This window comes from Colletotrichum orchidophilum, assembly GCF_001831195.1.
Source record: "Colletotrichum orchidophilum strain IMI 309357 chromosome Unknown Scaffold_174.1, whole genome shotgun sequence".
In the NCBI taxonomy this organism is placed as follows: domain Eukaryota; kingdom Fungi; phylum Ascomycota; class Sordariomycetes; order Glomerellales; family Glomerellaceae; genus Colletotrichum; species Colletotrichum orchidophilum.
In genome coordinates this window covers 56,609-83,840 of record NW_019173130.1, presented here as the reverse complement: position 1 = coordinate 83,840, position 27,232 = coordinate 56,609, and the positions used below count along the sequence as shown (strand labels likewise).

At 54.0% G+C, this 27,232-nt stretch overlaps 5 protein-coding genes across 5 annotated transcripts; 3 read left to right on the top strand and 2 right to left on the bottom strand.

The window, feature by feature from the left end:
* Nucleotides 1-4,626: 4,626 nt before the first annotated feature.
* On the top strand, nucleotides 4,627-8,635 carry CORC01_13034 (KH domain-containing protein; the record flags this gene model as incomplete). Its single annotated transcript, XM_022624652.1, has 4 exons — nucleotides 4,627-5,250; nucleotides 5,306-6,600; nucleotides 6,656-7,605; nucleotides 7,665-8,635. 4 exons carry the CDS (start codon nucleotides 4,627-4,629, stop codon nucleotides 8,633-8,635), a joined length of 3,840 nt encoding a protein of 1,279 aa, XP_022468860.1.
* A 681-nt stretch (nucleotides 8,636-9,316) lies between these two features.
* Nucleotides 9,317-12,272, bottom strand: CORC01_13033 (AMP-binding enzyme; the record flags this gene model as incomplete). The annotated part of the gene is made up of 5 exons (XM_022624651.1): nucleotides 9,317-9,403; nucleotides 9,468-10,591; nucleotides 10,645-11,069; nucleotides 11,192-11,755; nucleotides 12,043-12,272. 5 exons carry the CDS (start codon nucleotides 12,270-12,272, stop codon nucleotides 9,317-9,319), a joined length of 2,430 nt encoding a protein of 809 aa, XP_022468859.1.
* Nucleotides 12,273-15,236: 2,964 nt separating this feature from the next.
* On the top strand, nucleotides 15,237-16,917 carry CORC01_13032 (uncharacterized protein; the record flags this gene model as incomplete). The annotated part of the gene is made up of 2 exons (XM_022624650.1): nucleotides 15,237-15,272; nucleotides 15,340-16,917. The coding sequence occupies 2 exons, from the start codon at nucleotides 15,237-15,239 to the stop codon at nucleotides 16,915-16,917; spliced, it is 1,614 nt and encodes a 537-aa protein (XP_022468858.1).
* A 1,853-nt stretch (nucleotides 16,918-18,770) lies between these two features.
* On the bottom strand, nucleotides 18,771-22,023 carry CORC01_13031 (ubiquitin carboxyl-terminal hydrolase; the record flags this gene model as incomplete). The annotated part of the gene is made up of 2 exons (XM_022624649.1): nucleotides 18,771-19,694; nucleotides 19,744-22,023. 2 exons carry the CDS (start codon nucleotides 22,021-22,023, stop codon nucleotides 18,771-18,773), a joined length of 3,204 nt encoding a protein of 1,067 aa, XP_022468857.1.
* A 1,729-nt stretch (nucleotides 22,024-23,752) lies between these two features.
* CORC01_13030 (VHS domain-containing protein) lies at nucleotides 23,753-26,104 on the top strand (the record flags this gene model as incomplete). Its single annotated transcript, XM_022624648.1, has 5 exons — nucleotides 23,753-23,826; nucleotides 23,875-24,007; nucleotides 24,061-24,345; nucleotides 24,408-25,200; nucleotides 25,251-26,104. 5 exons carry the CDS (start codon nucleotides 23,753-23,755, stop codon nucleotides 26,102-26,104), a joined length of 2,139 nt encoding a protein of 712 aa, XP_022468856.1.
* Nucleotides 26,105-27,232: the final 1,128 nt, after the last annotated feature.

The window sequence follows — 27,232 nt, the reverse complement described above, 5'->3', positions numbered from 1 at the left end:
TCTGGCTTTATTTCGCGCCGGCAGGGAGATGCTTTCTTGTTGCGTCGGGAATGACCCAGCAATTGCGACCGTGTGAACAGAGATTTTGTCGTACTGGGCTTACATGACATTGGCATTCACAATGTAGGAATTATTGGATACAACCAGTATCGTGTCCGAAAGTGAGTAGGTAGCCATGGCCTTCGATTCATTGGCACCTTTGCGCTGTCGAGGAGGTACGTACGCCTAGGCCTTCATGACGATGTGCCTTGCCGAGATACCTTAGGTAAGGTAGCTGACTATTTGGTGGTTTGGGCTCTTCCTTAAGGATTTATCCTGTAATTAGTGACCTCTTCTTTTTTTCCGTCCAGCCGGGGTATGCCGACGACAAATCTTGCGACCTATGCGTTGTCTCTAATCATTAATAAATCAACGAACTATCCGCTCATCCAATTCAAACCCCTACCGACGGTGAATTGAGATACTCTCATCATAAGGGTCGCCTTATATCGCGATGCGACATCTCATCTTATTCTCACCTTGCCGGCACAAGATTCCAGAGTAACAAGCCTTGAAGACATAGGTAAACTTGCCCAAAAGCCCCCGAGGCCTCAGGGCGACGAGGTCTTCCTCTGGTCGAGCAAGCAAGCCACGGGCCGGTCCAATTAACCGCGGGAATGACCGTCATCTCACGGTCTCGTAGCGCATCAGAACATCTCGCTGTGACTGTCATTCGACGAATGGAAGGCCTAGAATAATAAATAGGGCGCGCGCGCACATGGTATGGAAGCTTCGGCCACCCGCCCCGTCTGCTCCTTCTTTCCGCCTTCCTTGACTGTTCCAGTCTGCCCAATATATCGTCCTCCATCCCCTTCGACAAACTAAGCTAGGTTCTTGACCTGCAGCTGCTGCATTCCTCGTCCAGAACAGACTGGGCCGCCGTGCCTTCATATAATATCTAGCTGAGGTACCGCGCTATATGAGGAACCTTGGGTAAGATCTGGACCTAAAAACGGTACGTATCGTGTCTGAGATGCTTCACGCCGGCCGGAATCACATTGCGGGGCTTTCGCTGGCCAATGTGCGCCCCTGGCTTGTCGAACCCGACACGCGCTGATCCAGAGTGCGTGAGTATCTGTCCAGGGAATTTGGATCTTGTTTCAAACCACCGGGGACTTGGCCGTCGTGTTCCACCAAGGGTCCCGGGAATGCTTCATCGCTTGGGGTCTTTTCCATGGCTTTTCTCACGCTCAGTCTACCCTTTTAGCCCTTTCCTCAGTCTCCTGTCACGAGTGTCTGCATAGGCCCCCTTGTCAATGAGGTCCAATCCTCGGAGAATCACGACAATTTTCTAATTACCTCCGTCTTCCCGCCCGTCTTCCCGTTCGGCGCCCCTCGCTGATTGGGTGGTGTTTCCAGTCCATGCATGAAGAGAAATTGGGCGACTATTGGCACTCCGATTACCTCACCAACTTTTGCTTTACCACGGAAGCCAACCTACTCCATCGTCAGCGTCCGTGCGGCCTGGTGATGTGCACCAACGAGAGTGCTAGGCCAAAGGTCATCTGAGATTTACGACGCGTTAAAATGGAGGAGGACTCGAAACTGAACCGCAGCCGCCATCTCCTTTCAACAGTAGCGTAGCCTTTCTGATCTAATTTTGAACTCCCATCTCTCTTTCTAATTAAAAGCCGTTACACCAGTCAAGCAAGGTCCCATTGCCGCGTACTAGCGTTGACAAGGACACGGGGGTTTACCCGCAATTGGGCCGTGATATGGTTTTCATTTCTCGACAGTCTCGATGGGCTCACTGGTTTGATCCTATCGTCTTCATGAAAACCACTTCAAGACAACCGGATTGCTGATGCCAAGCTTTCACGCAACAGTACGTGTTTGTTCAATTTCACATGTAGGAGTACTATACCCAGACCAAGGTGACGGTACACGCCAAGGACGAATTACTTTGTGGCCGCTCGCAGGTATGAATGCCTTGAAAGGTTTGGCGCCGATCTTTGCAGGCCGTTTACTGCGGTCCAAATACCGTTTGCTCAGAACACCCCGCGATTGGGCTTCACAGTCAAGCCAAGGGACTCATGGATCATCCCTTTTGCGACGCGAACTCAAGTCCTCAGCTCCGGCGGGGCATCAAATGCATCGTAGAAGAATGACTATGATTCATCAGCCACGCCGTGAGCAGGATTGGCTCTCCGTCGTATCGGAGAGCTGGAGAACCGGCCACTGCGACGCATGCAGTACGTCTCTGTGCTGTATATCTCGTCAAACACGAACTCTCGGCACTGAATCTCCTCTGCTGGTCGTTTGACGTTGTCTGAGAACACCAAGAATTGGAATAAATAAGGTTGTGAAGACCCTGGCAGACTTCATCCATAAACTTCATCATGCCCATACTATCAGGTGCTTGAAGGGTCCAACTCAAACGTTCATCTGAGGTATTGGTCATCTGGGGAGGAAAGGCAGAGTCTATTGGAAGTTTTCTTCCTGCGCAATGCCTTGACGAGAACCAGCAGTGAGTCGTCTGCTGGGTCCAAGAAGACCCCCGCTCTCGCATCGATTTCCTCTTGTTAAAAACGTTACACTGTAAGTTGAATGAATCGCTCTTTTTACCCTCCAAAACATCTCTACGAAAGAAAAGCTTACAGCTTGAAGATATGCCGTCGAACTTGGTATCTCCCTGCTGCTGTTGTCTGGCAATGTCGGACAAAATATGGCATGCATGTTTGTTTGTCCTTTAAACAACAATCAATCTCCCTTAAACACAATGCAACTTGCCTTTGACGAGCACTCGATCCCTGCGTCGGGCAGCCGCGGGAGCGAGATTTTGAACCGATTGGGCGCGCCACAGTCCCGGTTCAAGATCGAAAAGCCGTGTACCAGATCTCCCAGTCAGTAAATGATTTTTTACGGAATACGACATGAATATCGCCCTTCCATGTTTCGTGCAGGCGGTCTTCTATCGATGGAGTAAGAGACGGCTATGGTGTCATTTTGATTACCTTACAAACCCTCGTATTCAAATCATTCTGGGTGTTTGACAATGGTCACTAAACGCTCTTCTTCTGCGGAAAAGCTCATCCGTTTGCCTAGGAGGCTTGGTTTTTCTATCCATGCCGTCTATTTGCTGGCACTCTATGGTGGCGATGCCGAGGATTCGAATGGCATCTCACAATACAAGATGGACCCAGAGACTTTCGCATAAAGACCGCCATTTCTCCTCGATGAACCAAAACGCTTTATGAGCCTGCTAGAATACATGGTATCAGACGTTTCTTCTTCCCTGGTGGCGTCAAGAGCCCGGATACATCCATGATGGCAACCTTTTTTGTTGGTAAACATACGAGGAGCAGGCATAGACCGGTGAACAAGTTGTTTGCGATAATTTGGTTTTCCTCATCGTTAGCATCGAAGCCACGACCACATGCCTATTAGGGCCAAAGGTTCGAGCTCTGTTACTAGAAAATGAAACGAATTGATGGAGCCCTCTTTGAATCAGATTGAAAACATTCTTTCATATGAGTACCCCTACATACGAGCCGCACTTCTTGTCAACAGCCTCCCAAGTATCACTTGCCCTTGTCCGGTAGATTGCCGGGTCAGGTGAGTGTACCCAACGAAGTTGCATATGATTTGGATGTCACTGCTACACAAAGGCACTGTCCTGCACTATGCAGACCAGTGAACAGAACTGGGCTCAGACTTCGGGGCGAATATCTCGGCTTCGAAACAGCACATCGTGTTGTCGTGGTGTTCTTGCAACGAGACATGTTCCGGTCACCTAACACATGACGGGATCTTTGTCAGCCCGGCCCTAGGCAGCCTCAAACATTCGGAAATTACACGATTAATCGGTGTCCAAGCGCCGGAGGCCGAAGACGCATGTGGACACCCGACCCCGGGCTCAAATCGGTAGGCGGCCCCACGTGATGTCGGAGCTCTTACCCGGTCTTCGTTCCTTCCTGGTGCAACGGCTGACGCTTCGGGCCTGGGCACACTAACAATTTAGGTTGTGGCTGAGGCTAAGTATGGGGTCATCGAAAGTGGAGCCGGTTGGAGCACTGGACCTCTGACAGCCAGAACCTTTCTGGAAGTAGCACCCCTGCCCAGGAAATCCCATTGCCAATTGAACAGCTCGACCATCGTGGAGTCGAGAATCTTCCACCTCACCCTTATTCACCCCGACCTTCACATTCATCTCCCCCTTCTACCTCCCACCCCTCAGACCATCAATTGGTTGGCTCGTCCACTTCGCCAACTTCCCCCCCTCCTGATTCAACTTCCTGGATACGATTATTGTTGCCGATCAGGGTCACAATGTTCTAAGCCAGCATCAAAGTCCATCCTCCCATCGGTTACTCGCTGCTCTAAGGTTTCTCACGCTTCAGTCTTCTTTCATCGGGAGTCTGATTCTACTGGTCTTGTCCCATTGCCGTATATATCGTCAGTTGTGAGTACTCCTGTTTTTGTTCCCCCCCAACCTCCTTCCTTCAATGGACGCGCCTGCCGTAAATACGTCTTCAGCACCACAGCTAATTGTCGCTACCCCTTGCAGATATACCGATCCCCAACTGTCCCCATCACACCATCGAACCCTACCCTCAACAACGACGATTCATGCCATCTCGCCTCGAAATGGCCTCCACCGACTCCACTGTTGCCAACGGCGCCGAGACCTCGGCTGCTCAGCGACTTCTCCAAACCCATGCCGACCTGCACCCGACTGTCGAGGACGTCCCCGACGAGGATCTCCCCGTGAAGTCTGGCGACGCTCCTTCTTGGGCCGAGCCCAGCTCAAGCAGAGCTGCGAGCAAGCAAAAGGAAGCCTCGGCTTATGGCAAGAAGATCGATACTCACTCCCATGAGCTTTTCCCCGAGCTCGGAACGTCCAAAGGCAAGGGTCCTGGCCCCAACGTCACCCCCATCTGGGGAGCCAAGAGCAACGCCTCTACACCCGCCAACGGTGTTTCCCGCTCCTCGACTCCCGCCTCGGGAGCTGCTACTCCCAAGAATGGTCCGCCCTCTATGTCAATTCCTGGTCGCAACGTCGAGACGGTCGTGCTGGAGCCCCAATTCATCCTCCCGCGCAACCAGCTCAAGCGCCCCATCCCGGACATCATGAAGGACATCAACCGCAAATCGCGCGCTAACATCACCTTGTCTAACGGTACCAACGGAAGATTGAAGTTTGATGCCACGGGCCCTCAGGATGTTGCGCAGCAGGCTCTGAAGGACCTTGTCCAGCAAATTGGCACCAAGGTAGGTGGCCAACACTTTCTCCACGCAACGCTGGCGCTGACAATCTATTTTCCAGACCACCATCAAGGTCCCGATCCCCCAATCTGCCCGTGCTCACATCATTGGAAAGGGTGGTTCGGTCATCAAGGCTATTCAGGAGAAGTCCGGTGCCCGAGTTCAACTCCCTAAGGCGGAGGAGGGCAGTGCTCCTATCGACGAGGATGACGACTCCACTATTGACGTTCTCGTTGAGGGTAACGCTTTGTCCGCTGCCTCTGCTCGTAACGAGATCCTGAAGATTGCTGGCGAGCGTACCGCCAACGTCAATACTAAACTGCGTGGCATCCCGGCTGAGTTCTACCCCTTCATTGCGGGCCCCGGAAACAGCCACGTCGGTCGCTACGAGAACAATGGCGTTCAGGTCCGCGTTCCTGCCCATCAGATCTGGGCTCCCCGTGGTCGCAACCTCGCCGCGAACGAGGGTGAGCGCCCTGTTTTCGTTCCTGCCGCCGACAACCACATTCAGCTTGCCGGTGACCGTGCTGCTGTCCAGGCTGCGCGCGCTGAGATTGAGCGTCGCGTCCAGGAGCTCCAGAACCAGCTGGCAATCGACCAGTTCAGTCTGCAGAAGGGTCGCCACCAGTTCATCGCTGGCCGCCGCGGCGAGACCCTAGACGACTTTTTTAACCAGACTGGCTGCACCATTCTTTTGCCGACCGACGAGGATGATGACTCTGTCACAGTCATTGGTCCTGCAGCTCAGCTCACTAAGGGTGTCGAGACAGCCATGGACAGAGCCATGAACATGCAGTTCTCGACTTTCGACATCGGCAGATTCCACAAGAACGCCCCCGGAGGTGTCAACACGCATGCTCGTAACGTCACCCGTTACCTGCGACACCGCGATCTGTTTGACGACATCGAGAGTGCTCACAACACTCACATCAACACCCCGTTCACCTCCGCAGGTGCCTCACCCTATGAGCTGTACGCGCGTGATGGCAAAAGCGTTCTCCAGGCTCAGTCGGCCATTGAGAAGCTTGTCCATGCCATTCCTCCTGCAAGGATTGCCCCGATTCCTGTTGATCCATTCTACCACAATTACCTGGTGAAGGATGTCAGTCCTCGTATGAGAAACAGCCACGGCGTTCACGTCATCCTCCCTGAGGCTGGCGAGCCCGATGGTCCTGTTCTTTTGGTCTTCGAGGGATCCTCTGCCCCCGAGCCCAAGCCTGAGATCAAGACCGGTCGTCCCTCTCAGGAAGAGATCCAGGCCTTCCAGAAGGGCCTGGAGGAGGCTCGCAACCAGATTTTGGATATCATCAACAAGCAGGAGCAGATTGCCTCTGCTTCTGTTGACGTGCCTCAAAAGTGAGTTGTTTAGTGACCAGTCGCACGAATGCCTAATGCTGATTCTATTCTACAGGTTCCACGAGCGCCTCCGTCGCTTCATTAAGAAAGAGCAGGCCAACCGAGCCAATGACCAGATCCCCATCCGTGTTTCTTCGGTTGGCACCGTCGTCAACCTGCGTGGTCCTGCTTCCGCTGTCAAGAACCTTGAGGCCAAGGTCGTTGCCTTTGTCGAGCAAGAGAAGGAGGACGAGAAGGAACGTGGTTTTACCCTGTCTTTTGACTTCCCCCAGAAGTACGCCAACCACCTGATCGGCAAGGGCGGCTCCAACATTAAGGAGCTCCGTGACCGCTTCGATGTCGAGATTCAGGTCCAGGATGGTCAGGTCGAGCTGAAAGGCCCCAAGGCCAAGGCCGAGGCCGCCAAGGCGCACATCAGCTCTCTGGGCCGCACTCTGGCCGATGAGGTCACCCACGTCCTCAAGGTCGACCCGAAGTTCCACCGTGAGCTCATTGGCGCAGGAGGCAGCGTTACAAACCGCCTTCAGAGCAAGTATAAGGTCTTGATATTCTTCCCGCGATCCGGCAAAAGCGCGAAGGATGAAGAGAACGCCGATGCCAGCAGCGATGCTGGCAAGCCTAAGCGTCACCAGGAGCCCGATGAGGTTATTGTCCGTGGTCCCAAGAAGGGAGCGGATGAGGCCCGCGACGAGATCCTGTCTCTCCTTCAGTACCTCAAGGACACTTCCTTCACTGCGACTGTGTCCGTCCAGCAGAAGCAGGTTCCGTCCATCATTGGACAGGGTGGTGCTGCCTTGGAGGAGCTTCGCATATCAACTGGTGCCAAGATTGATATTCCCAGTGCCCGCGACGCCGAGACCGTGGAGATTCTAATCAAGGGCACCAAGCCTCAGGTTGCTGCTGCCAAGAAGGCTCTTGAGGAGAAGAGAGATGTTTTCAATGACACCGTTGTGAAGACTATTGAGGTGGATAAGAAGCACCACAAGTCTCTCATCGGTTCTGGAGGTAAGATCACTTACGTCGCTTAAACCTTACTTTTTATAGCTTATACTAATACCGCCCAGGTGCCAATCTCCGTGAACTGGTTGTCAATGCTGGTGGATCTGATGACCGCCGCGAGCTTGCACGCACCATTCAGTTCCCCAAGCAGGAGGCTGATGGCAATACCATCAAGGTTGAGGGTCGCTCTGACATTGTCAACAAAATTGTTGCACGGATCGAGGAGATCGTTGCAGAGAAGGAGAGTCAGGTCACTGAGATTCTCGAAGTTCCTATTGAGAAGCACAGAACGCTGATCGGCCGTGGTGGAGACGCTAAGCGACAGCTTGAGTCCCAGCTCACTGTCTCCATTGACATCCCCCGCCAGGGTGATGGCAAGACTGGTGTCAAAATCACCGGTCGTCCCGAGAATGTTGAGAAGGCCAAGGAACACATCGCCTCGCTCGTCAAGGAGCAGGAGGGAGAGACCCTCCAGGTGCCGCGCAGCCTTCACCACTCCATTTCCAACAACGGCCAGTTCTTCCGCCAGCTTCGCAACAACCACCAAGTTTCTGTCGACCATGCTGGCCAGAGCCTACCCCCTAAGCCCAGCGCTGCCGCCAGCCGCAGCAACGGTGGTGCTTTGCCCTTGATCACTGATGACGAGGATGCCACCGCTGACGCCCACTCCTGGAAGGTTGTGGACAGCGCTGCTGGCGAGGACGGTGAGATTGCCTGGGTCCTTCGTGGCTCTCCTGAGAACCTTGAGAAGGCCAAGGCTGCAATCGCTTCTGCTATTGAGCAGGCGAAGAAGAACACCCACACAGGTTACCTGGTCCTGCCCGATCCCAGGACCTACCGCTACGTCATCGGCCAGGGTGGCAGCAAGGTCAACTCCATCCGCAAGCAGAGCGGTTGCAAGATCAACGTTCCCCGCAACGATGCTAAGGAGGATGCGATTGAGGTTATTGGAAACGCCGACGGCGTTGAGAAGGCCAAGGACCTGATCCTGGAAGCTGTGAGAGAGGGACTTAGCTCCCGTGCGCCCCGGGACTAGAAGTCTGGACGTGAATCTACAACGACAGCTCCAGAGGTGGGATCTCAGCAACACTTCAGAGATCAATTGAGAGCTCTTGCTGCTGATTGGTTTGGCGATTCCGCAGAAGCAGAGCCTCTTGAGTGGTAGAGGAGAAGAAAAAAGAAATCAAGGCGTGGATGGCACGTTGGGACACATGTCACTTGGTTCTAATGCGTATGCGCAAAAGGAAATGTACCTATGCGTGAACACAATGATACATACACACAACCAACAACGGAATAAACTCTGGATCAAACGTTATCTAACGCTTCTCGATATGCCATGCACATTGAAATCTGTGAATGAAAGCAGCACTCTGCTCCTTTAGCTTCTTATTTGACAAGAGCGAGGGAACCTGATGAAACGACTGTGACTCCTTTGCCTGAGCCAACTTTGCTACGGGCTGTGAATCACCCAATAACCAGTCCAAAGCGGAGAGAATAATGCAGAGGTTTCGCAGTAGTAATTGGGTAGTAGTGTACAGATACATTCAGATAGATCGTTCGATAGGTTAATAGGACAATGACCAATTCGTTCCTTTCTATTCCCTTCCCTCCCCTCCCCTGAGCTCCGCTTACTTCTCATTACCAAATCCATTCCCAAACTGGTATTTAACCAACCGGGGGTTGCTGTGAATCAGTACTTCCAAGCACCCCCATTTCAGTTGCCAAAGGCCTTGTCCATCTGCTTCTTGTACTTGTCCTTGATTGCTCTTCTATTGACCTTTTGCGTCGCAGTGACGAGACCCTGTTGAAAACAAGCTCATTAGATACTGCTTGATGCGGTAGAGAGAGGGGTTTGAAAAACTTACGCTGTCGGGTGTCCACTCCTCCTCGCAGAGAACTACGCCGCCGACAATCTCGAGACCAGAGAGTCCGGCCTTGCGGCCGTTGGAGACGAGATCTTTAAGAACGGTGTCGACGACCTTGCTATCGGTGTGCATGCTATGCTCATCAACCCCGAGCTTCTTCGCCTCTTCAGCGAGGACCTTTTCGTTGGGAGCCACGACGGCTATGGCGCGGGAGTGCTCGCCGTCGCCATACACCATGATGTTCGCGACAAAGGGGCTGCCGCGGTACACGGATTCCATCTTCTCGAGCGCAATGTACTCTCCACCCTGCATCTTGACAAGGTTCTTGACGCGGTCAATGACCTTGACGTGGCCGACCTTGTCGAACTCGCCAATATCACCCGTCTTAAACCAGCCGTCCTCAGTGATGGCCTTGGCCGTCTCCTCCGGGTTCTCGTAGTACTCTTTCAGCACGGCGGGACCCTTTACCCAGATTTCACCCTGGGGCGGGTTGGCGTCGGCATAGTACTTAAGATCGGGGATAGAGACGAGCTTGAGGTCAACAGCGGCGGGGATAGAACCAATGGCATCGGAAGTATACTCCAGGGGATCACCGAGGGCACCATTGGCGGCCGTCTCGGTCAGCCCGTAACCTGTCAACATAGGCGCTAGAGTCATGGACAGGAAGTGCTTCGTCCCATCCGAGATACCGCTCGCGCCGTTCATAATGAAGCGAAGGCGGCCACCTGTCAACTCGCGCACCTTCTTGAAGACGACATTATCAAAGATTGTAGCACCAGGGAGACCGTACTTGACCATGAAGGTCTTGTAGTTGAAGGCTCCCCAGAAAAGGGCCTTGACCAGAGGACCAGAGCTGTTGACCTTGGCAATGACACCCTTCTTCACCGTCTCCCAAATTTGCGGCACACCAACCAGGGCCGTCGGCCGGAACTCGCGCATGTCACCAGCACAGTTCTTGACCGAGGTGTCGGAAAGCGTCCTCGGGTTGCCATAACCAAGGGTACCACCCACGAACAAGACGAGGTTTTCCAGGACAAGTTCAAAGATGTGCGCCAATGGCAAGTATGCCAGGACGTATTCTTTGTTACTGACACATTCTTCGACGCAGGTCCAGAGACCAGTAACTGTGCGCAACTTAGCATCTGCAGCATATTGGGCTCACGGAAGATGGACTTACTCGCTGCTATAGTTCCAGCGTGAGTCATGGGCACACCTTTCGGCGGACCAGTGGAACCAGACGTGTACATAATGCAGAACAAGTCCTCAGGTTTTGCCTCGACGGTCTCAACGGGGTTCTCCTCGCCCAACGAGCGCACCTCCTCGATACTGACAAGCTTGATGTCTGGGTTCGCCTTCCTGAAGGCGTCGACCTCAGTGCCATCGGCAAAAATGGAGCTGTTGTTGTAAATGACGAACTTTATGTTTCCGGCCTTCTTCAGAGCTCCGCTTGCTGTCTTGAGAAGTTGAGGGTCGATGTACATGGCATCGGCATTGGACTGGAGTAGTGAGTGCTCGACGCCGCTGGCCCCGAGGGTATCATAGGCGGTAACAATGGAAATGGACTGCGAACCACAGGCGTGGGACATGGCCATCCAATTGGCACTAGATTCCAGAAGTTTGGATTAGCCTCTTCTTGGCAGGCACAGACTCGGGGGTTCGAGGGCGGGGTGCTCGGGACGTAGGAGTACTAGAAAGGAAGGGGATGTTTCTGCTCTCGGACGTACGTTGTAGTCGCAAATAGGTGGACTCTGCTACCTTTGCTCAGGCCCAGCTTCCGCAGGCCTGAGCCAATCTGGTTGATGTAGATGAGAAGGTCGGCGTAGGTCAGGTAAGAGTAACGGGACAGCTCAAAATATTGCCACTCCTTTTCGACCTGTATCACCTCTCCATCAACATTCTTGGGGACCTTCTTCTTCTCCTTGTGAAGATGCACGAGCTTCCTGGTGCCGACGGCAGGCTCATTAGGGTATACCTGGGCACTCCGCTTGACAATGTCATAGACGGTACGAACGTCGGGATGAGGTTGGGTTCGGAGGCCGTTCTTGGCTTTCCAGTGGCGGCGGGGGAGGGTCTCGCCCTCAACGCGCTCGTAGCCCGGCGACTCAACAGAGAAGGGAGGTTTGTGCACCTGATACAGGGGCATCACGCCCGTCGTGTAGTCTGGCATATCGGCGGCGGTGGGGTTCGTAGGGGATCTGGCGTAGAATAGGGTAGTGAGGAGAGAGACGAAAAGGACGACGACGGCGATGATGTTGGACGGAATGATGGCAGAGTTCACGGGAGCAAGCCTAGGGACGATGAACGGACACGGGATTGACGGATGGGCCGAGGGAGGGGAGGGAGCTCCAGCGTAAAGCTACGGTTCCTCTAGGTAAGCTAGGTGGATGAGGGCGGTAACTTTGAAATGTGTCAAAGAGGTTGGCCGGAAAGGTTGTAGAGTCGGAGCTTTTTTCCCTTCGTAAAGATTTCGCAAAGATGAGGGGGAATGTGAGACTGTCAAAAGAGGAGATTCGGGTTGCTTTGGCCGTCGGCTGGGTTACGCAGCTGTATCCGTAGCTGTAGCTGTATGCGAGACTCAAGAGCGCGCGGGTGTGCGTGTGTGCGTGTGTGGGCAGAAGCGTAAAAGCTAACATCGCAGCGAAAGATGGGCGACGGGACTTTAATTGCGTCACGGCTGGAGCTGGGGAGTATGGAGCATCCAATGGAATGAAGCCTGGAGCAAGAGACAGGCAAGCAGCAGCTTGCTGGCACGGCAGGGTGCAAGGCAGGGTACCTAGGGGTGTTGCAGGTAGGGGGATCCGCCATCGGCCGACGTGTCGGGTGGGTCTCCCGCGCACCAAGAAGGTACGTATTTTTCATGCTGGCCCCGACTCTCCAATCCTCCTTCTCTCATTGCTCATTTTCTGGGCCTGGGGACATGGAATGTTGAGCCACTAGTCAAGCTCCCTGCCAGGCTGGGCTGCATTTGTTTTGGTGGCCGCAGACATGAGAGCTAATTAGAGCTGCCACTGTCGATTATCAGCCTCTACGTTACCTTGCTTGCAACCTACAGCGACGACAACGACAGCTTGGCTGCGGCAGTTGGCTGAGGAATCTTTATACCATGTCTTCTTCCGGCGACTCCAGCGGTGTCTCCCCAACCTGGGCATATGACCTCTCTTGGATAGCCTTTGGGCAATATGGCAAGCTCTGGAAGCTGCAAGAGCCCGAGGCGCAAACGTACGGCCACGCCGCAGCTTTCTAAACCAGCATACCTTGCCCCAAGTGTCCATTGCCTCGGCCTCACGAGATCCAACAGCACCAGATTCAGAGTTAGATGCGGGCAGCTTCCTGTGGACCAGATGCAACCTGTCAGTGTCTGTCGACCAGCACCAGGACCAGCACCAGGGCCCCAAGCTTAGCAGTCGCTAGCGTGCGGGAAAAAAAAAAGAGGGGAGGAAACTGCGGCTGCTCTTCCTGGCCAGATGCGAGATCGCTCTGCCTATCCTTTGCCTTTCGAGGATGTGACAGAACCAATCAATGGCCCAAGTGACAACCCTCTTCAGTCTGCTCTACGGATACGCTACCTGTCCACTGATCAATCTTACATATTCCCAACGCTCAACAATGCTACACTCAACTAACTAGGTACGAATTCTGGACAATGAACAGGCACATGGCAGAGACATCGGTATCAGCGGCGGCACGCGCTCGAGTCCGAGCAGGGAAGGTCGGAAGACGTCCAAGTCTCCAAGAGCAGAGCACTTCCGATGAAGACGGCGTACCTCCCGATGAAGGGTTTTGGTCCACATCTCGATATCGAAATGGGCTATTGTTTGATTATATCCTGCAGGCTTTTTGACTCGAAAAACGGGACAGAACCACAGCATACAGTACTTCAACAGACCATTGCCCGGCCATCACGGAGACACGGCTTCTTTAGTCTCGGAACTCCTCTCGGTAAACCTCGCCTATCTACGCGCTCTGCTGACAACTGACAACTGCTGGGTTCATCATCCGCTCACGTGCAAATTCCAGCCTCAGATGCTGACACATGCGGCGGGCTCACACCGACAGCCGAGGCCAGAGCAAAGAAAAAGAGGCTCCAGTGGCTCCCTGGGAGCCACAGTGCCACAATCTCTATCCACTTGCGGACCAACCCTGTTCTGCTCCTGTGATCCTCCCTTGCGGATACATCGTGTCCTCAAACGACAATCCATTCGTTATCCGAATTCCATCAACGACAAAGTTCGGTTCGTCGCACAATTCCAACCGACCGCCCGAGCTCCTCATCCGGGGGGGATACTTTCGCATCTGCCATGCGTCTCGCATCTCGCCGCTTCTGAGGCTATCCCCGCGTAGAGGAACTACCGACATGTGTTGTGCTGACACACTGCCCAATCCTCCCGAATCGTGCGCCTGAGTCAGATTGTGTTGTCGTCATGAATAAAAGTTCACCGCCAGCCTGCATGACTGTCGCTCGAACACCCAGGAAGCTATGGCCACAGCGAGCCACCCACAACTGAAGCCGGGTTCAGGAGTTTGTAACGTCTTCAGCTTGCTGTTGCAGCTTCATATTTGAAGCAGACGGAACACGTCAAAAACATCCCGTACACCATGGCAACGGCGTGCTATGCGGTGGCCAAGACAATCGTCACCGAAACCATGGAAACCAAATAAAGCGGTCGAACACGGCTCAGGTCAAGATCCGGACCGCTCGCGGTGAGAGTTCGTCGTGTGGCAGCCAGTCAAAGAGCAATTTATAGCAACACTCCGTCCATCTCAATCTTACGCTCCCTCTCTCAGCGGGCCGAGCGTTCAGACGGACCCGATCAAGAACCCGGTCATGGAGAGAAGCCGTCTCCTAGTCGGAGATCCATTTGGGCCCCCCATCCCGGTGCAGCAAACAGCCAGCTTTGCCAACCTCGAAATAAGTGTGGGCTGGTTTGGAGGTCGGACGAGACAAGAAGCAAGACCAACCTGAGAGGCCCAGACACCATAAGGCCTCCCAATATACCAGCCCTGTGCCTCTTCCACGCACGTGTCCTGCATCGTCAGCTTTGATATACACGCCTCCCCAGCGTCGGGCCCGTCGTTGCGCTAGCGGGATCTACGCTGGTCTAACGGCTTACACTTGGGAACTAAAACAGCACCGCTCGGCACTCCCTCGTACCAAAGGGCCGTGTGTTTAGCCTCATCCTCTGCATACAGGAACGCCGCACCCATGTATCCGTAAACATGCAGAGATCTAGCGGCACTGCCGTGGTGTATGCCCAAGCCAGATGGTGTCCTCTGCTGCACCTAACGGCCATCGCAGTTCTAGAATGGACTTACCCCATCGGACTGTGTCCACCACCATCGTGTCTTTCCTGTCCCTCGCGCGGCCAATCAGCCAACACCAGCGGCAGGGCCGCTCGACCTCCGACCTTGCTGCACAGTTCTCGAAATATACTCGTCGTAAGCAGTGTCACAACAATGAAACGCCCCTTTCGCAAGCCCCGAGCGTGCGCCTACACAACATGCCCCAAGAGCCACAAGCACAGAGACGCCCAAGGGCCGTCGGGTCCTGCGTGTCCTGTCGCCTAGCGGAGACTCTCGAAGGAAGGCGGGGAGGTGCACCTCCGAGACGTGTTGTCGGCACGGCATTGATGATAATAAGATAAAGTTATGTCGCAGTTGTTCCCTCCCTCTCTCGAGGTGAACTTGTGTCCTGTTTCCCGCCGTTCCAGAGCTGCTGACTGGTTCCGAACATAGCCCCCTCCCCCGGCTTCCTCTCTCGCGGTAGCAACCATGTCGCGACTGTGTGGTATGCGCCCTGAAGGGCTTGTGAGTTGTTTCCAGTCCCCTGGCCTTGGCCAGCATTCCGCGTTGCTCCAGCTAATGCTCCGCCCAGACGGTGGACTCGAGGTTCAGCCCTCTTCCGTCGATGTGTTTTTTCGACGCCATCATCATTCCTTTACCGGCATGGATTCGTCTCACCGTCACCTTCGCCCTCTTCCACTTCATCGTGCCGGTTCTCATTGTCGACAAGATCAAGCGATATAGCGTTAAGAAGGAATGGCAGAGGCATGCCCAATTATCCGTCTACTTCTTCTCCATACTCGTGGTTTTCCTCATGGAGATTATGGAAATTGCCAGACTCGCAGAGATCCGCTACGCCATCGGCCTGCTTCCTTTCGTCTTCGCAGGCTGCGGTGTATGCGCCGTCATGCAGGCCACCCGCGGTATCAAGGGCAAGATTCGCAACTGGCAGGTGGCCAACATTATCTTCTGGATCATGAGCGTCATCGTCACCATTATCAAGATTCTCACGATTCAGCGCTCTAGCATGCGCTTCCCGGAGTTTCGACGAATGGGAACTGACTATCCGACGACCCACCAGGTTCAGGACTTGGCCGTCATTGCTGGATTCTACGTCCTCATCCTTATTAATGAGATAGCGCTGTTCTTCCAAAAGACCTGGGAAGAGACGATCGACGCAGAGAACATCAAGAAGCTGCGCCTCACCAGGTCGATCAGCGACCAGGCCCGCTACGATCTCACCCGGGCTATCGAGGAGGGCTACTACCCGTCAGGCGTTACGTATTTGACGCTGAGACTTGAGGGTGAATCCCAGAGCGAGAAGGCCGTCAGCAAGGACAACATCCTCAAGAAGACGGCCAGTATGGACGCCTCCATCGCAGGATCGTCGTCCAGCGAGAAGACGGCCGGCAAGAGGCTCATGGACGAGGACTCCATCGAACCGGTGCCCATGATTCCCCCAAGCTTCAGACGCAACAGCGAGCGGTGGTCATCGGCCATGACGCTCAAGGACGCCGCTGGAGACGACAACATGAACGAGAAGGTCGGCGGCAAGGAAAACAATAAGAAGCGCGGTAGCGAGAGGTGGTCGAATGCTATGACGCTCAAGGAGCCCGCGGCCCTCCGTGACGGTCACGACAAACGCGTCTCGAGCTTTGCCTCCCCGATGGTCGCCGACATTGACGAGATCACACCCTTGGACCCGCCATCCACCTCGTCATCCAGATACGAAGACGAGCATGCCGCACAAAAGGCGATGCTCCTCGACAGCCCCTTTCCCATGAAGGAACTCCCCGACAGACGCTCATTCATGCTCAAGCCCTCGCGCCCCAATACCGAAAGGTGGTCCAACGCCATGACGCTGCGCGGCGAACTGTCGTCCAGCAGCGGCAGCCAGGAGCCTTCTCCCAAGGAGCACATGGAGCATATGCCCGCAGCGCCCCCAGCCGCGGCAACGGCCCCGACCACGCCGGAGCGCAAGGTCTCGGCCAGCGAGCGGAACATGATGAGGAGATACTCTGACGCCTCGACACGGTCCATCAGGAGATTCTCCGCGCGCAGCGACCTCCGCGAGGCGGCTGCTACTGCGGCGGCGTTTGTGGATGGCGACGAGCCGCTCACTTCGCCCACGGAAGCGCATCCTCTGCAGCCGAACCACCACACGCCGTAAATGACCCCTTCCTCAATGACACCACTATGTACGAATTCTTATCACCTCTTACGCAAATTGTTATCCATCATCTCCGGATACAGCTTTTTGACTTGGGGGCTAGTGTATAATGCAAAACCTATAAATCCAAACCAGATAATACCGGTCAAAGGCGTCAATCGATTGGGATTAGGGCGCGCGCCGGCGGGCGAGGGAGGCGTTTGGACCGGGTTTCCAATTGTGTCTCTTTTTCCCACACCCCAAGCTTTCCTTTTTCAACAGGTAAAACCACGAACTGCTTAATGAGGCATGGACACGTCTCAAAAGATTATTTCTTTTTTCATAATATAGATCAACAAGGAAATTCGTATTCCAGGACAGGGGTGAAATTCAGATGAATAATGGCCTATGACCAGTCTGATGCTCGAAATTGTGACGTGCTCAACTTATGCGGCGCCACGGTACGCTACGGACGTCAATGGATGTTTTCCCCCCGGCGCCAGGAACTCCAGCCGTGGGGAGGTTAAATTGCCTGCACTTGCGCGGGTCGACGGCAAGACGGGTTGGCGCGGCGGGAGGGTGGTGAAGGAAAATGAGGGTGGCTTGCGTGGCTTACATAGCTTTGTGGTGTTATATTTTTGGGGGGACATCCGGATAGGCAAATATCCACGGTAAAGGACGGGCTCGTTTGAAGCTATGAATCAAGGGAAGCAGCTGGATCTTGCCTTGTGAAGCTTTGAATGTCTCTTGTATCCGATAGTGTAGAGTAGTCGATATCCTAGGAACTAATCTCCTGACTGATGACCTTCATCATCTTTCCGAGAGTTTGTATCGAGTGGTGAATATGTCGAAACCACGACGACCCTTGGGGATCCAAATCCATGGAAATCTAAATAATAATTCCCGTCGCGCTACAAGACCGACCAAAGCTGCCTGCCATGGCCATATCGGTGGGCGATTAACAAATAGCCCCGAGCATGCCCCGGCCTTCTACGCGCGCCCATCTTGGACTAGACCAGTATTGGGCCAACCATGAGACATAAGGATAGGTTCGAAGGCGAGGAAAGACGGGCTCTCTGGCAAAGGTCGCAACAAAAGTGTTACTCGCGCTGTACAGTGTTCTCGGAACGCCGAGCCTCTTACATTTTAGATGGAATCACAGTTCACCCAGGGAAGGGAAACAACCAAGCAAGTACAATGGGAAAAGAAGAACCTTGGTCAAACTAACAGTAACTCAGCACCAGTCTTTCTAGCAGAATTTCTCCTTTACCCCTCTTTGTTGTTTATTATCCTCAGAGTCTCCACGGGGGGCGGCAACAAACAAACCCCGTCGATACCTAGGCGAAAGTGCCGATACATGCCTACACCTTCGGCAAAGCCACCCCGTCCCGTTACACAAGAAGGCACCTCGCAGCAACCGAGAAAGCAACGCCGGGTATCCGTACCAGCTGCGATGTGACGTTCGACGTCACTCGGCAGCGGCCCCATGTCCTCGAAGGAACCACATAACTGTCACTTTCGCTCGCGAGTACCTCTGCAGACATAGCATTCAAAACTCTTTATTGTATAGACTATATTGTCGTGGCCTCATTGCGAATCCATTCCGTAGTGAACAAGAAAAGGCCCCGTCCCAACGCAACGACGGGGCTTCGACGAATCGCCCAGACGCCATGCTTGTAAAGCGCTTTAAACACATAGCCCCGCGACAAATCTACCACACATCATTGCCATGCTTGGAAAGCAACACACGCACATTCCCGCTCTATACGTGAAAAGAAGAAGAGAAGCGCTTTCGGACAGTCCAGAATCTTCCAGTTCCTTTCCATGTGACATCTTCTCTCCCCTATTCAAATACTTTCTATTACCACCACTACTCATCTCCTCGCCGACCGGCCGCCTTTTCTCCGGAAGAAAATTAGATACGGCACGTCACTGCTGTCTTTCCTAAACACTGTGTCGCTAAAGTCAGACCCCCGGCCCGTCCCATCGATTCGGATGCTGGTGACCTTTGCATCGCTGATTCTGTACCAAGCTGTAGGGTCGGGATTATGGGTGTCCCGGACGTATGCGTAATAGTGCCCAGTACTGATGGCTGTTCCCGAGTGGACAATAACTGCATAGCACTCATAGTCGAATGGGAGCTCAAACTTCTCGTCCGGCGGGGGGCCCACAGTCTGGCGTTCTTCGGGCGGTATAAAGAACTGATCGAGGTTGAAGTTATTAAAGTCCCAGGTAATCTTGCTGCTGTCCTTGAAAGCTCTGGATCCGTGATCCGTGTAGTTGAAGCGTTTCAAGGAGAGACAAAAGAGCTCAGGCATCCGTGCCAGCCGTGACTGCTTTCTCCCTTCCACTTTCTTATTGCAGTTGTCGCATTGATAGTCCTCAAGGGTTTCGGGCTCGAAAAATGCTCTCACACAGTCTTCCAGGGTGCGTGTCTTTGAGTTGACAGGCACCGAAAGAAAGTCGTGGGTGGACCAGGTGTATGTTCGGTTGTTGCATTGCATGCAGACCACGGTTGAAAGCTCCAAGCCTCTCCAGTATTTATCGACAATGGACAGATTCTTCCTTTGGTACTGGCCCCACCACTCGTAACTGCCTTGCAACATTGATTTGCCGCCTCCCATTTGCGGCGGAGTGGTCTTGTCTGGATCAACGCGGTCTCGGCGTACGTTTGTCTCGTCGTGGAGGTAAGTCATGAGCCATGACATGAACTCTTGTGCATCTTGTTGCCGATTGCCACCAAATTCATCACCCTTGTCCTTGATGCGGCTCTTCTCGCAGACTGACCGAGAATAGTCCTGATTCTAGTTAGCATTTCCAATTTGGAGAGGAGTGGAAAAGACGAACCATAAGTGTCTGAGCCTTCATGACGTCAAACTTGCCAGAGTCTAGCCAGTGGAACAAGTTGGATAGGATCCGAGACATCAACTGGGGGTGATCATTTTTCTCATCAGCCTTCCGTGGCACCTTGTACATGTTTTGCCATTCAAAAGAGGCGAGGTCCTTCCCGAATCCAGGGGACATCCGAAGAGCTTGAATCGTGCTGTTGGCATAACACCATACACCAGGGTTATTGAGGCCAGTAATGTGTAGGCCATCCTTCACGGCATTCCCGACCGAGGGAGAGTCTGGCCGAGCAAGAGGACCCTGCTTCAGATTCCGGGCTTGGTTGGAAAGCGCAACCGCGGCATGGGCCTCGTGATCATCCTGTGTCTGTGATAAACCACTGTAGCTCGGACGAGGTACAGCCGGAGCAGGTCGAGTAGGCGGCGAAGGCAGCTCAGAGTATATGTCGGCATGGTTTTGGGAGTAACCATGGTTCGGCCGATCAGGGCTGACTGGCGACTGCATGGATTCCTGCTCGGTGGCTACAGCAGGAAATCTCCTCAAGAACTCCTCTGTACTGCGCACATGCATGAAGCCTGGAGACCGCGCTGTCTCAATCTCTGCATTGTGCAACGTTTCCTCCCAGAGCTTGACCTCCTCGGGCTTCAGCGGCGTCACCTTGTACTTCCTGCTAGGCTTAGAGATGGAAATAGTGGGTTTCAACGGAGAACGGGCCAGCGGTGCTCTCACAGCACCGGCGGTATGCGAAGTAGCGAGGGCGCTCCTGCCCATGAGGTCTGTCCAAGCATCCAAGCCCCCTTGTAGTAGCTTAGGGGGGTTCTTCAGCTCTTTGCCGTAGTTGAAGTATGTTAATGCGCGTTGGAGAGACAACAAAGCGGCGGCGTCCATATCGGGAGATATGTACCGCGGTATTGAGTCCGAATCCTGGTCGTGGAAAACCACTAGGTCAAAAGCATCCCGCCTCTCGAAATGGCGGTATTCCTGAGGCGGTGAAAGAACCATACTCTCAGCTATTTGTTCCGATGAGATGTTTTCTCGTAGAAGAATGTTAGGTTCAACGCAGATGACCGCTTGCGACAGTATGTGACCTTCATCAAAGTCCTCCCGGCCTCGAATGTCGATAATTAAGACTTGCAAGGTTGCGGATCCCCTTTTGATGTAGTTCATTAGGTCTTCAGCAGTAATGGAGTCGCCCTCGGGTATCGAAATGCTGGAGGTTCTGGAAGTTACGGCGGCATTGGAGGCAGTGAAGTAGTCGGAGGATGATCGACTGGCAGCGACGACGGTATTAATCGAAGCTGAAGAGCCTGTCCGGCTAAACAAGCCCCTTGGCGTGCTCGAAGGTAGTGAAGCCGCTTCGTTGGATACGGTTCCTCTAGCCGGACTGTAGATCGCGTCTGGCATCTTGGGCAGATCCGGAAGACTCGTCACGACAGCCACCCTTGGTTTTCCGGGCGGATCTGGCATCGCTCTCGGTCCTGCCGGTCTCTGGGGCATGATGGGGTGCGTCCGTATGCGGGGGTCCTGACCGGGCAATGCTACAGGTCCTCGCAGATTAGCGAAACGGGCAGCTAGATCCTCTGCGGCCTTGCTCTTAGGAAGACCAGGCCCGCCGGCCCCGGAACGAATCACGTTTCCATGCAAAGACTGGGGTTTCGGTTGGACCGCCGGCTTCGCTTTGGCTGCCGGCGACCCATTGACCTGCGTCCCGGCTTCGGCGCGGGTGGGGCTCGTGACCGGGGGGGTTTGCGGTGTCCGCGGGCGGATGGCATCCCCGTTACTGATGGAAGTTGGTCTTGATGTCGTGGGCCTGACGCCTGTCTTCTGATTATCCGCAATGATATCCGCCTTGATCCGTTCAAAGTTCCCATGCTGTGAGTCTATCTTCTTCATAAGAGCGGTGTAAATGCGGTTTAAGTCCCCGCGACCGCCCTTGACCGATACGGACTCGGTGTGCATGGGCACGTATTTGACAGCAATCAGTGAGGCCTTGATATACTCCTTGAAGGCCATATCGGGTCGACCGAAGTCGCGAAAGGTCTCGGCTTGTCGCATGGCGTTGTCGGCCATCTCAAGGATTTTGCGCAAGGGTAGGTTCATGTCGATGTGAGGAGCGGTGGATGTGAGATCGTCTATATGTGGTAGCGGGGGCTTGCCGCCGCGACCGACAGAGCCCCCATCTCCGCCCATGGCGAAGGTATGTAATCCGGAGCCGTTGGTTAAGACCGGACCGCCGCCGCCGAGGACGGTTCTGGTGGCTGAGGAAGCCGTGGAACTCATGTGAACGGAAAAGGATGTCTTGGAGTCGGGTGTAGAGCTTGAATCATGTCGTTGCAATCTTGGTGACTCGGAAACAAAACAAGGAAGTTATCGCTGGTGGTCTCGACAAAGTGTAGAAGTCGGAAGAGTCGAGGTAGGTAGGACGAAGACGGGACGCGGACGCAACGACAGTCGGCGACGGGTTCGTCATGAGTGGCAGACGCGGGGACGACTATTGTAGACGTTTGGGGTTGACCACAGGTTCGTTCAGATGGGTGCTGCAGGGCGCGCTGGAGTAAACATTGTTCTCTAGATTGAGACGGAGCACGAAAGGGAGGGTCGTAGTGTCGTAGGTAGGATGAGCAAAAGGAAAGAATGGCTGTCTTTGATGGACGGGACTGGATTCGCAGGTGCACAGCGGTCCTGTGAAAGCCAGATGGTCTGTGGTGGAGGGACAGCCTCGTCCGCTGGCGCTAACAGTTTCAACAATAGCAAGACATTGTGGGGAGGAAACGGTACCGTTGCGGCGGCTGTGCTTGGGAGGGGAGACTCGGTACCTTTTCCGACAGGGCCCGTACTCTCTTCCTAGGGCGCTTCGATGTAGAGCAGGGGAATCGACCACCTAAACCACAATGGAGGTCACATCACTGACGCATCCGGACTGGACAGTGGTTCGGACATTGGAACTGGCGGGCAGTGCCCTGCTTCTCTCCCACCTCTGGAGACCGGCCCCGAGTTTTGGGCGGCGAGCATGCACTGACTGACTGAGATGATCCACGGCCTTGGCCTGACAACTCACATCATGCAGCGCCACAACCAATATAACTTGGCTTATGAATGCCCACTTTAGGCAGTTGAATTGTAAATTGCCTTTGATGAGAGGTCCCGTTCCGAAAGTAAGATACACTGCTTGAGGCCTGCAGATGAACTGTACCAGAGCTGGAAGTCGGTGAACAAGTAGCGTAGATATATGTATGTAGACGTTTTTGGTGAGATCCATTGATTACGTAGCTGCCGAGGTGGAAGGCCAAGCCTCGAGAGGTATCCGTACGTCCCTTTCCCATCTCGAATCATTTCAGCCTCAGTTGGCACGCGCCACACCTAGGTTCTCCACCGCTATCGTCATCGCATGTACGTATCTTCACCGGGGACGGGCACGACACTGGGCACCTGGCTTGCCATGCCAGAATCGACCTCCCATACCTTCCTTTGGGTTTAGCGCGGAGACGTCTGTTCGTCACAGGGCCGTGTTCCAAGCGGAGCAGCCACGAGTCCGCGACGACAGCAACCTGAAGATGCTAGACTCCTCCAACGCAAGGCAGCGACTCTAATTCCACCGTCAACACATCCCAACCCCTGCTCATTCGTACTAGGCCAACGTAACCCAGCAGACCTCGACACTCTCGCCCGCAGCTGCCCACGCCTCCACTGGTTTAGCCTCTGCCGAATACGCCTAAGCCCGCTGCATCTCCAACTAGACCACGCCTTACCTTACTGTGTACGCACACCCTACCCTGAGGCTGCTGCATCTGGGCAACCAAGAAGCACACAAGCTTTCCTCGTTATCTTTCATCCACATCTCCGACATACGCGCAATCCATCTGGTCCGCTTTACGTACGACGACAAACACGACAAGAACCTCGCGACTGCGCGCCAACCCCTCTCAGCTAGATAAACTACCCCCGACGATCGATATACGCCTGTTTGCTCTAGCCCCCCCGCCCAACACAACATTCCTAACCTTCCAAAATGATGGGCTGGTGGTCCAGCTCGGCCAACACGGCCTTGGACGAGCAAATCGAGAAAGCCACAGGCAGCAGCTTGTACGACCCGCTGTCATCCGTTGTGATTCTCTTCTAACGCGGATACAGGGAGGATATTGCCCTGAATCTCGAGATCTCCGATGTCATCAGATCAAAGACCGTTCAGCCCAAGGAGGCCATGCGCTCCTTGAAGAGGCGCATCGGCAACAAGAACCCCAACACCCAGTTGAGCGCACTGAATGTAGGCTACCGTTGCTGCCTGATCACTCATGACTGAACTAACCCAGCCGGTAGCTCACCGACACCTGTGTAAAGAATGGAGGCACCCACTTTCTCGCCGAAATCGCCTCGAGGGAGTTCATGGACAACCTGACCTCGCTCCTCCAAGCTGTCGGACCCGCCGCCGTGAATCACGAAGTCAAGCAGAAAATTCTCGAGCTGATACAATCTTGGGCCGCCGCCACCGAAGGACGTCACGAGCTTGGATACATCGGGGAGGTCTACAAAACATTGCAAAGGGAAGGTCACCAGTTTCCTCCTAGAATCAGCGTCTCCAGCAGCATGATCGACAGCAGTGCGGTATGTTCTCATTCACGGTTACAGACCTATCCTACCAACCCAAACTGACATACTTCTACAAGCCCCCGGAATGGGTAGATTCAGACGTCTGCATGCGGTGCCGAACCGCCTTTACCTTCACGAATCGAAAGCACCACTGCCGAAACTGTGGCAACTGCTTCGACCAGCAATGCTCGGCCAAGTCGCTACCCCTCCCACATCTTGGCATCATGCAGCCCGTCCGCGTCGACGACGGCTGCCACGCGAAACTCATGGACAGATCGGCCAAGGGAGGTGCCGCCCCACCATCGCCGCTGCCGCAAGACCGATCTCCCACCTACCCTTATAAGACTCGAAGCACGTCGGCCATGCAACCACGTAATGCCCGCGTCGACGACGCTTTTGACGAGGACTTGAAGAAGGCGCTGGCTATGAGCTTGGAGGAGGTGAAAGGCTACTCTCAGGGCTACGTTGCACCTACTGCCAATGGTCCTTCGGGCTCCAAGGTCAACGGCAGCTCTGCGCCTGCGGCGTCTACCGGCGCGGATGAGGAAGACGACGACCTCAAGGCTGCGATCGCCGCTTCGCTAGCTGACATGGAGGAGCAGAAGCAGAGACACACGGCAGTTTTGAAGGAGCATACCTCTAGTGCCGGCCCGAACCCTACGCAACAGTTCTCTCTACCCAAGAACGATTACGAACTTACACCGGTTGAGGCTGAGAACATCAACTTGTTTGCAACTCTCGTCGATCGACTGCAAACGCAGCCCCCAGGCACCATTCTGCGCGAGCCCCAAATTCAAGAGCTTTACGACAGCATCGGCACACTGCGGCCAAAGCTTGCCCGTACTTACGGCGAGACTATGAGCAAGCATGGTGAGTACACCCCGAAGCCCAAGACGTTCTTTTTCTCACATCTTTTCAAGACACGCTACTAGACCTGCATGCCAAACTATCTACCGTCGTCCGTTATTACGACAGAATGCTGGAGGAGCGCCTATCCAAGGCATATAGCCAGCACGCTATTGGGGGAGGATACAACCTTCCCCCTCGTCAGTCTGGTGCTTATCCTTCACTGCAAGGCAGCGCACCTGGGAGTGCCGGTCCGGCCGAGAATTTCTATACCGGGTCACAACAGATGGATTATGGCCAAGCCCCGCCACCCCAAGCCTACGCACAGCACCCGCAGCACACACCACAACCTCAATACGCGACTTTTGACAAGCGTGCTTCTATGGCTGGTCCCCCGGGAGTGCCGTACCCTGGTCAGGAGCCCCAAAGGACGGATAGCTGGAGAAGCGGAGCTGGTCCCGTACCTGACGGCCCATACGCACCCCAGCAGCCCTATGCTCCGAGCGAGCCGCCTCAAGCAAATCACCAGAACCAGCCAGGTCAACCTCCGGGCACACCTTCGACGGATCCTAACGCTTCTTATTACTTCAATCCTCAGCAGCCCAGCGCACCTCCCTCTGCTCCGCCGAATGCGGATCCTAATCCATCTCCGTACCCGAATCTTCAACAGCCAATGCAATACCGACAGTCCATGCCACCCCAACAAACACCTACCCAAGCACCTGCTCAACCAGCACAGCCAACGCAACAACAGGCCCCGCCCCAGCAGCAAAGCTACTGGCAACCGTCAGTACCACAGCAATCGGCGCATCCCCAACAGCATTGGCAAGGCCAGTACAACAGCGGATATACCCAGGACTCATTCCCGTCTGCACCACAAAACGCGCCGAAGCAGCCGGCGGTGGAGGAGAGTCTTATTGACCTTTGAAAGAGAGGGTAGTAATAAGGAAGCATGCAGGCCATCGGTTCTCGGCGTTTCGGGGTCACCAGGCAGAGCCCAACACTAGCATCTTCAGACTTGAGAATGAGCTGTAAAATGAAACTTTTTATTGAATCATCTTGGATGTCCCATTTGTGACTGACGTAAATGATGTGTTTATGTGTGAACTGAGGACGGCAGGTATAAATGGGGACTGAAACATTCATCTGCCGAACATGTGAGCGCGTGAAACTTTCTATGTGCTCGATAATGTTATCTAGGCAATTGGAGGACAAGTTTCTTCTCAATTTCAGGTGGGGTAATACCATTCTCCGCGCAATCAGACCAAATCCAGACCATTGCAAAGTGTTTATTAACGAGAGTGGTTGCGAAGCTAAGGTTGAGTTCGGTTATGTAGTCTACGCGGCGGCCTAGCAATGTTTCACCCATCGCTACGACCATCTGTTGGAACGTGAGGAAACGCGCAATCAGGGGTATATTAGTTCATATACTTTTTGATCTCTCGCGCTTCTCTAGGTAAGTATTATAAGAGGGTTTACTCAGTCTAGAAAAAAAGAAGTTCATGGTGGCTGACATCCTGGGTTACCTATGCACACGTGAGCAAGCGAGAACCACAAGTGGTCGACTTATACTCTAAACTGTTTCTTCCACTTTCTTTTGGCCGACGGCGTAGTTGCTTCTATTCTTCCTTGATGTTGATCACTCTGTTTATAGATGAGTAAACAAACGAACACTTTGGTCTCGACCCGACAAGTCCAGTGGTGGGCAACTTCGTTGCTTTGTATTTGATAGTTACAAAAAACTTGGCGATGCAAGGCGGAGATGCTATAACTTTCGAGACGCCGGTGAAGAGGGGTCTAGCATGTGCGTCTTGTTTCCTGTCCTCTGCCGATACCCAGGTGCTGGATTATGAGAGAAACATGGAAACTGGCTCGCATTGGCAGCAAACCTCTACTGGCTCGCTGGGAGCATCAGAGTTTGGGCACAAGAATCATTCGACAGATGACGGACTGCCTCATTAGGAAACAATCCAAGGTATTATATTGCATCTTCCTCTCGTTGCATCTGCGCTTTTATCGGAAAATTCATGCACGTCATGTGTATACCAGACAATGC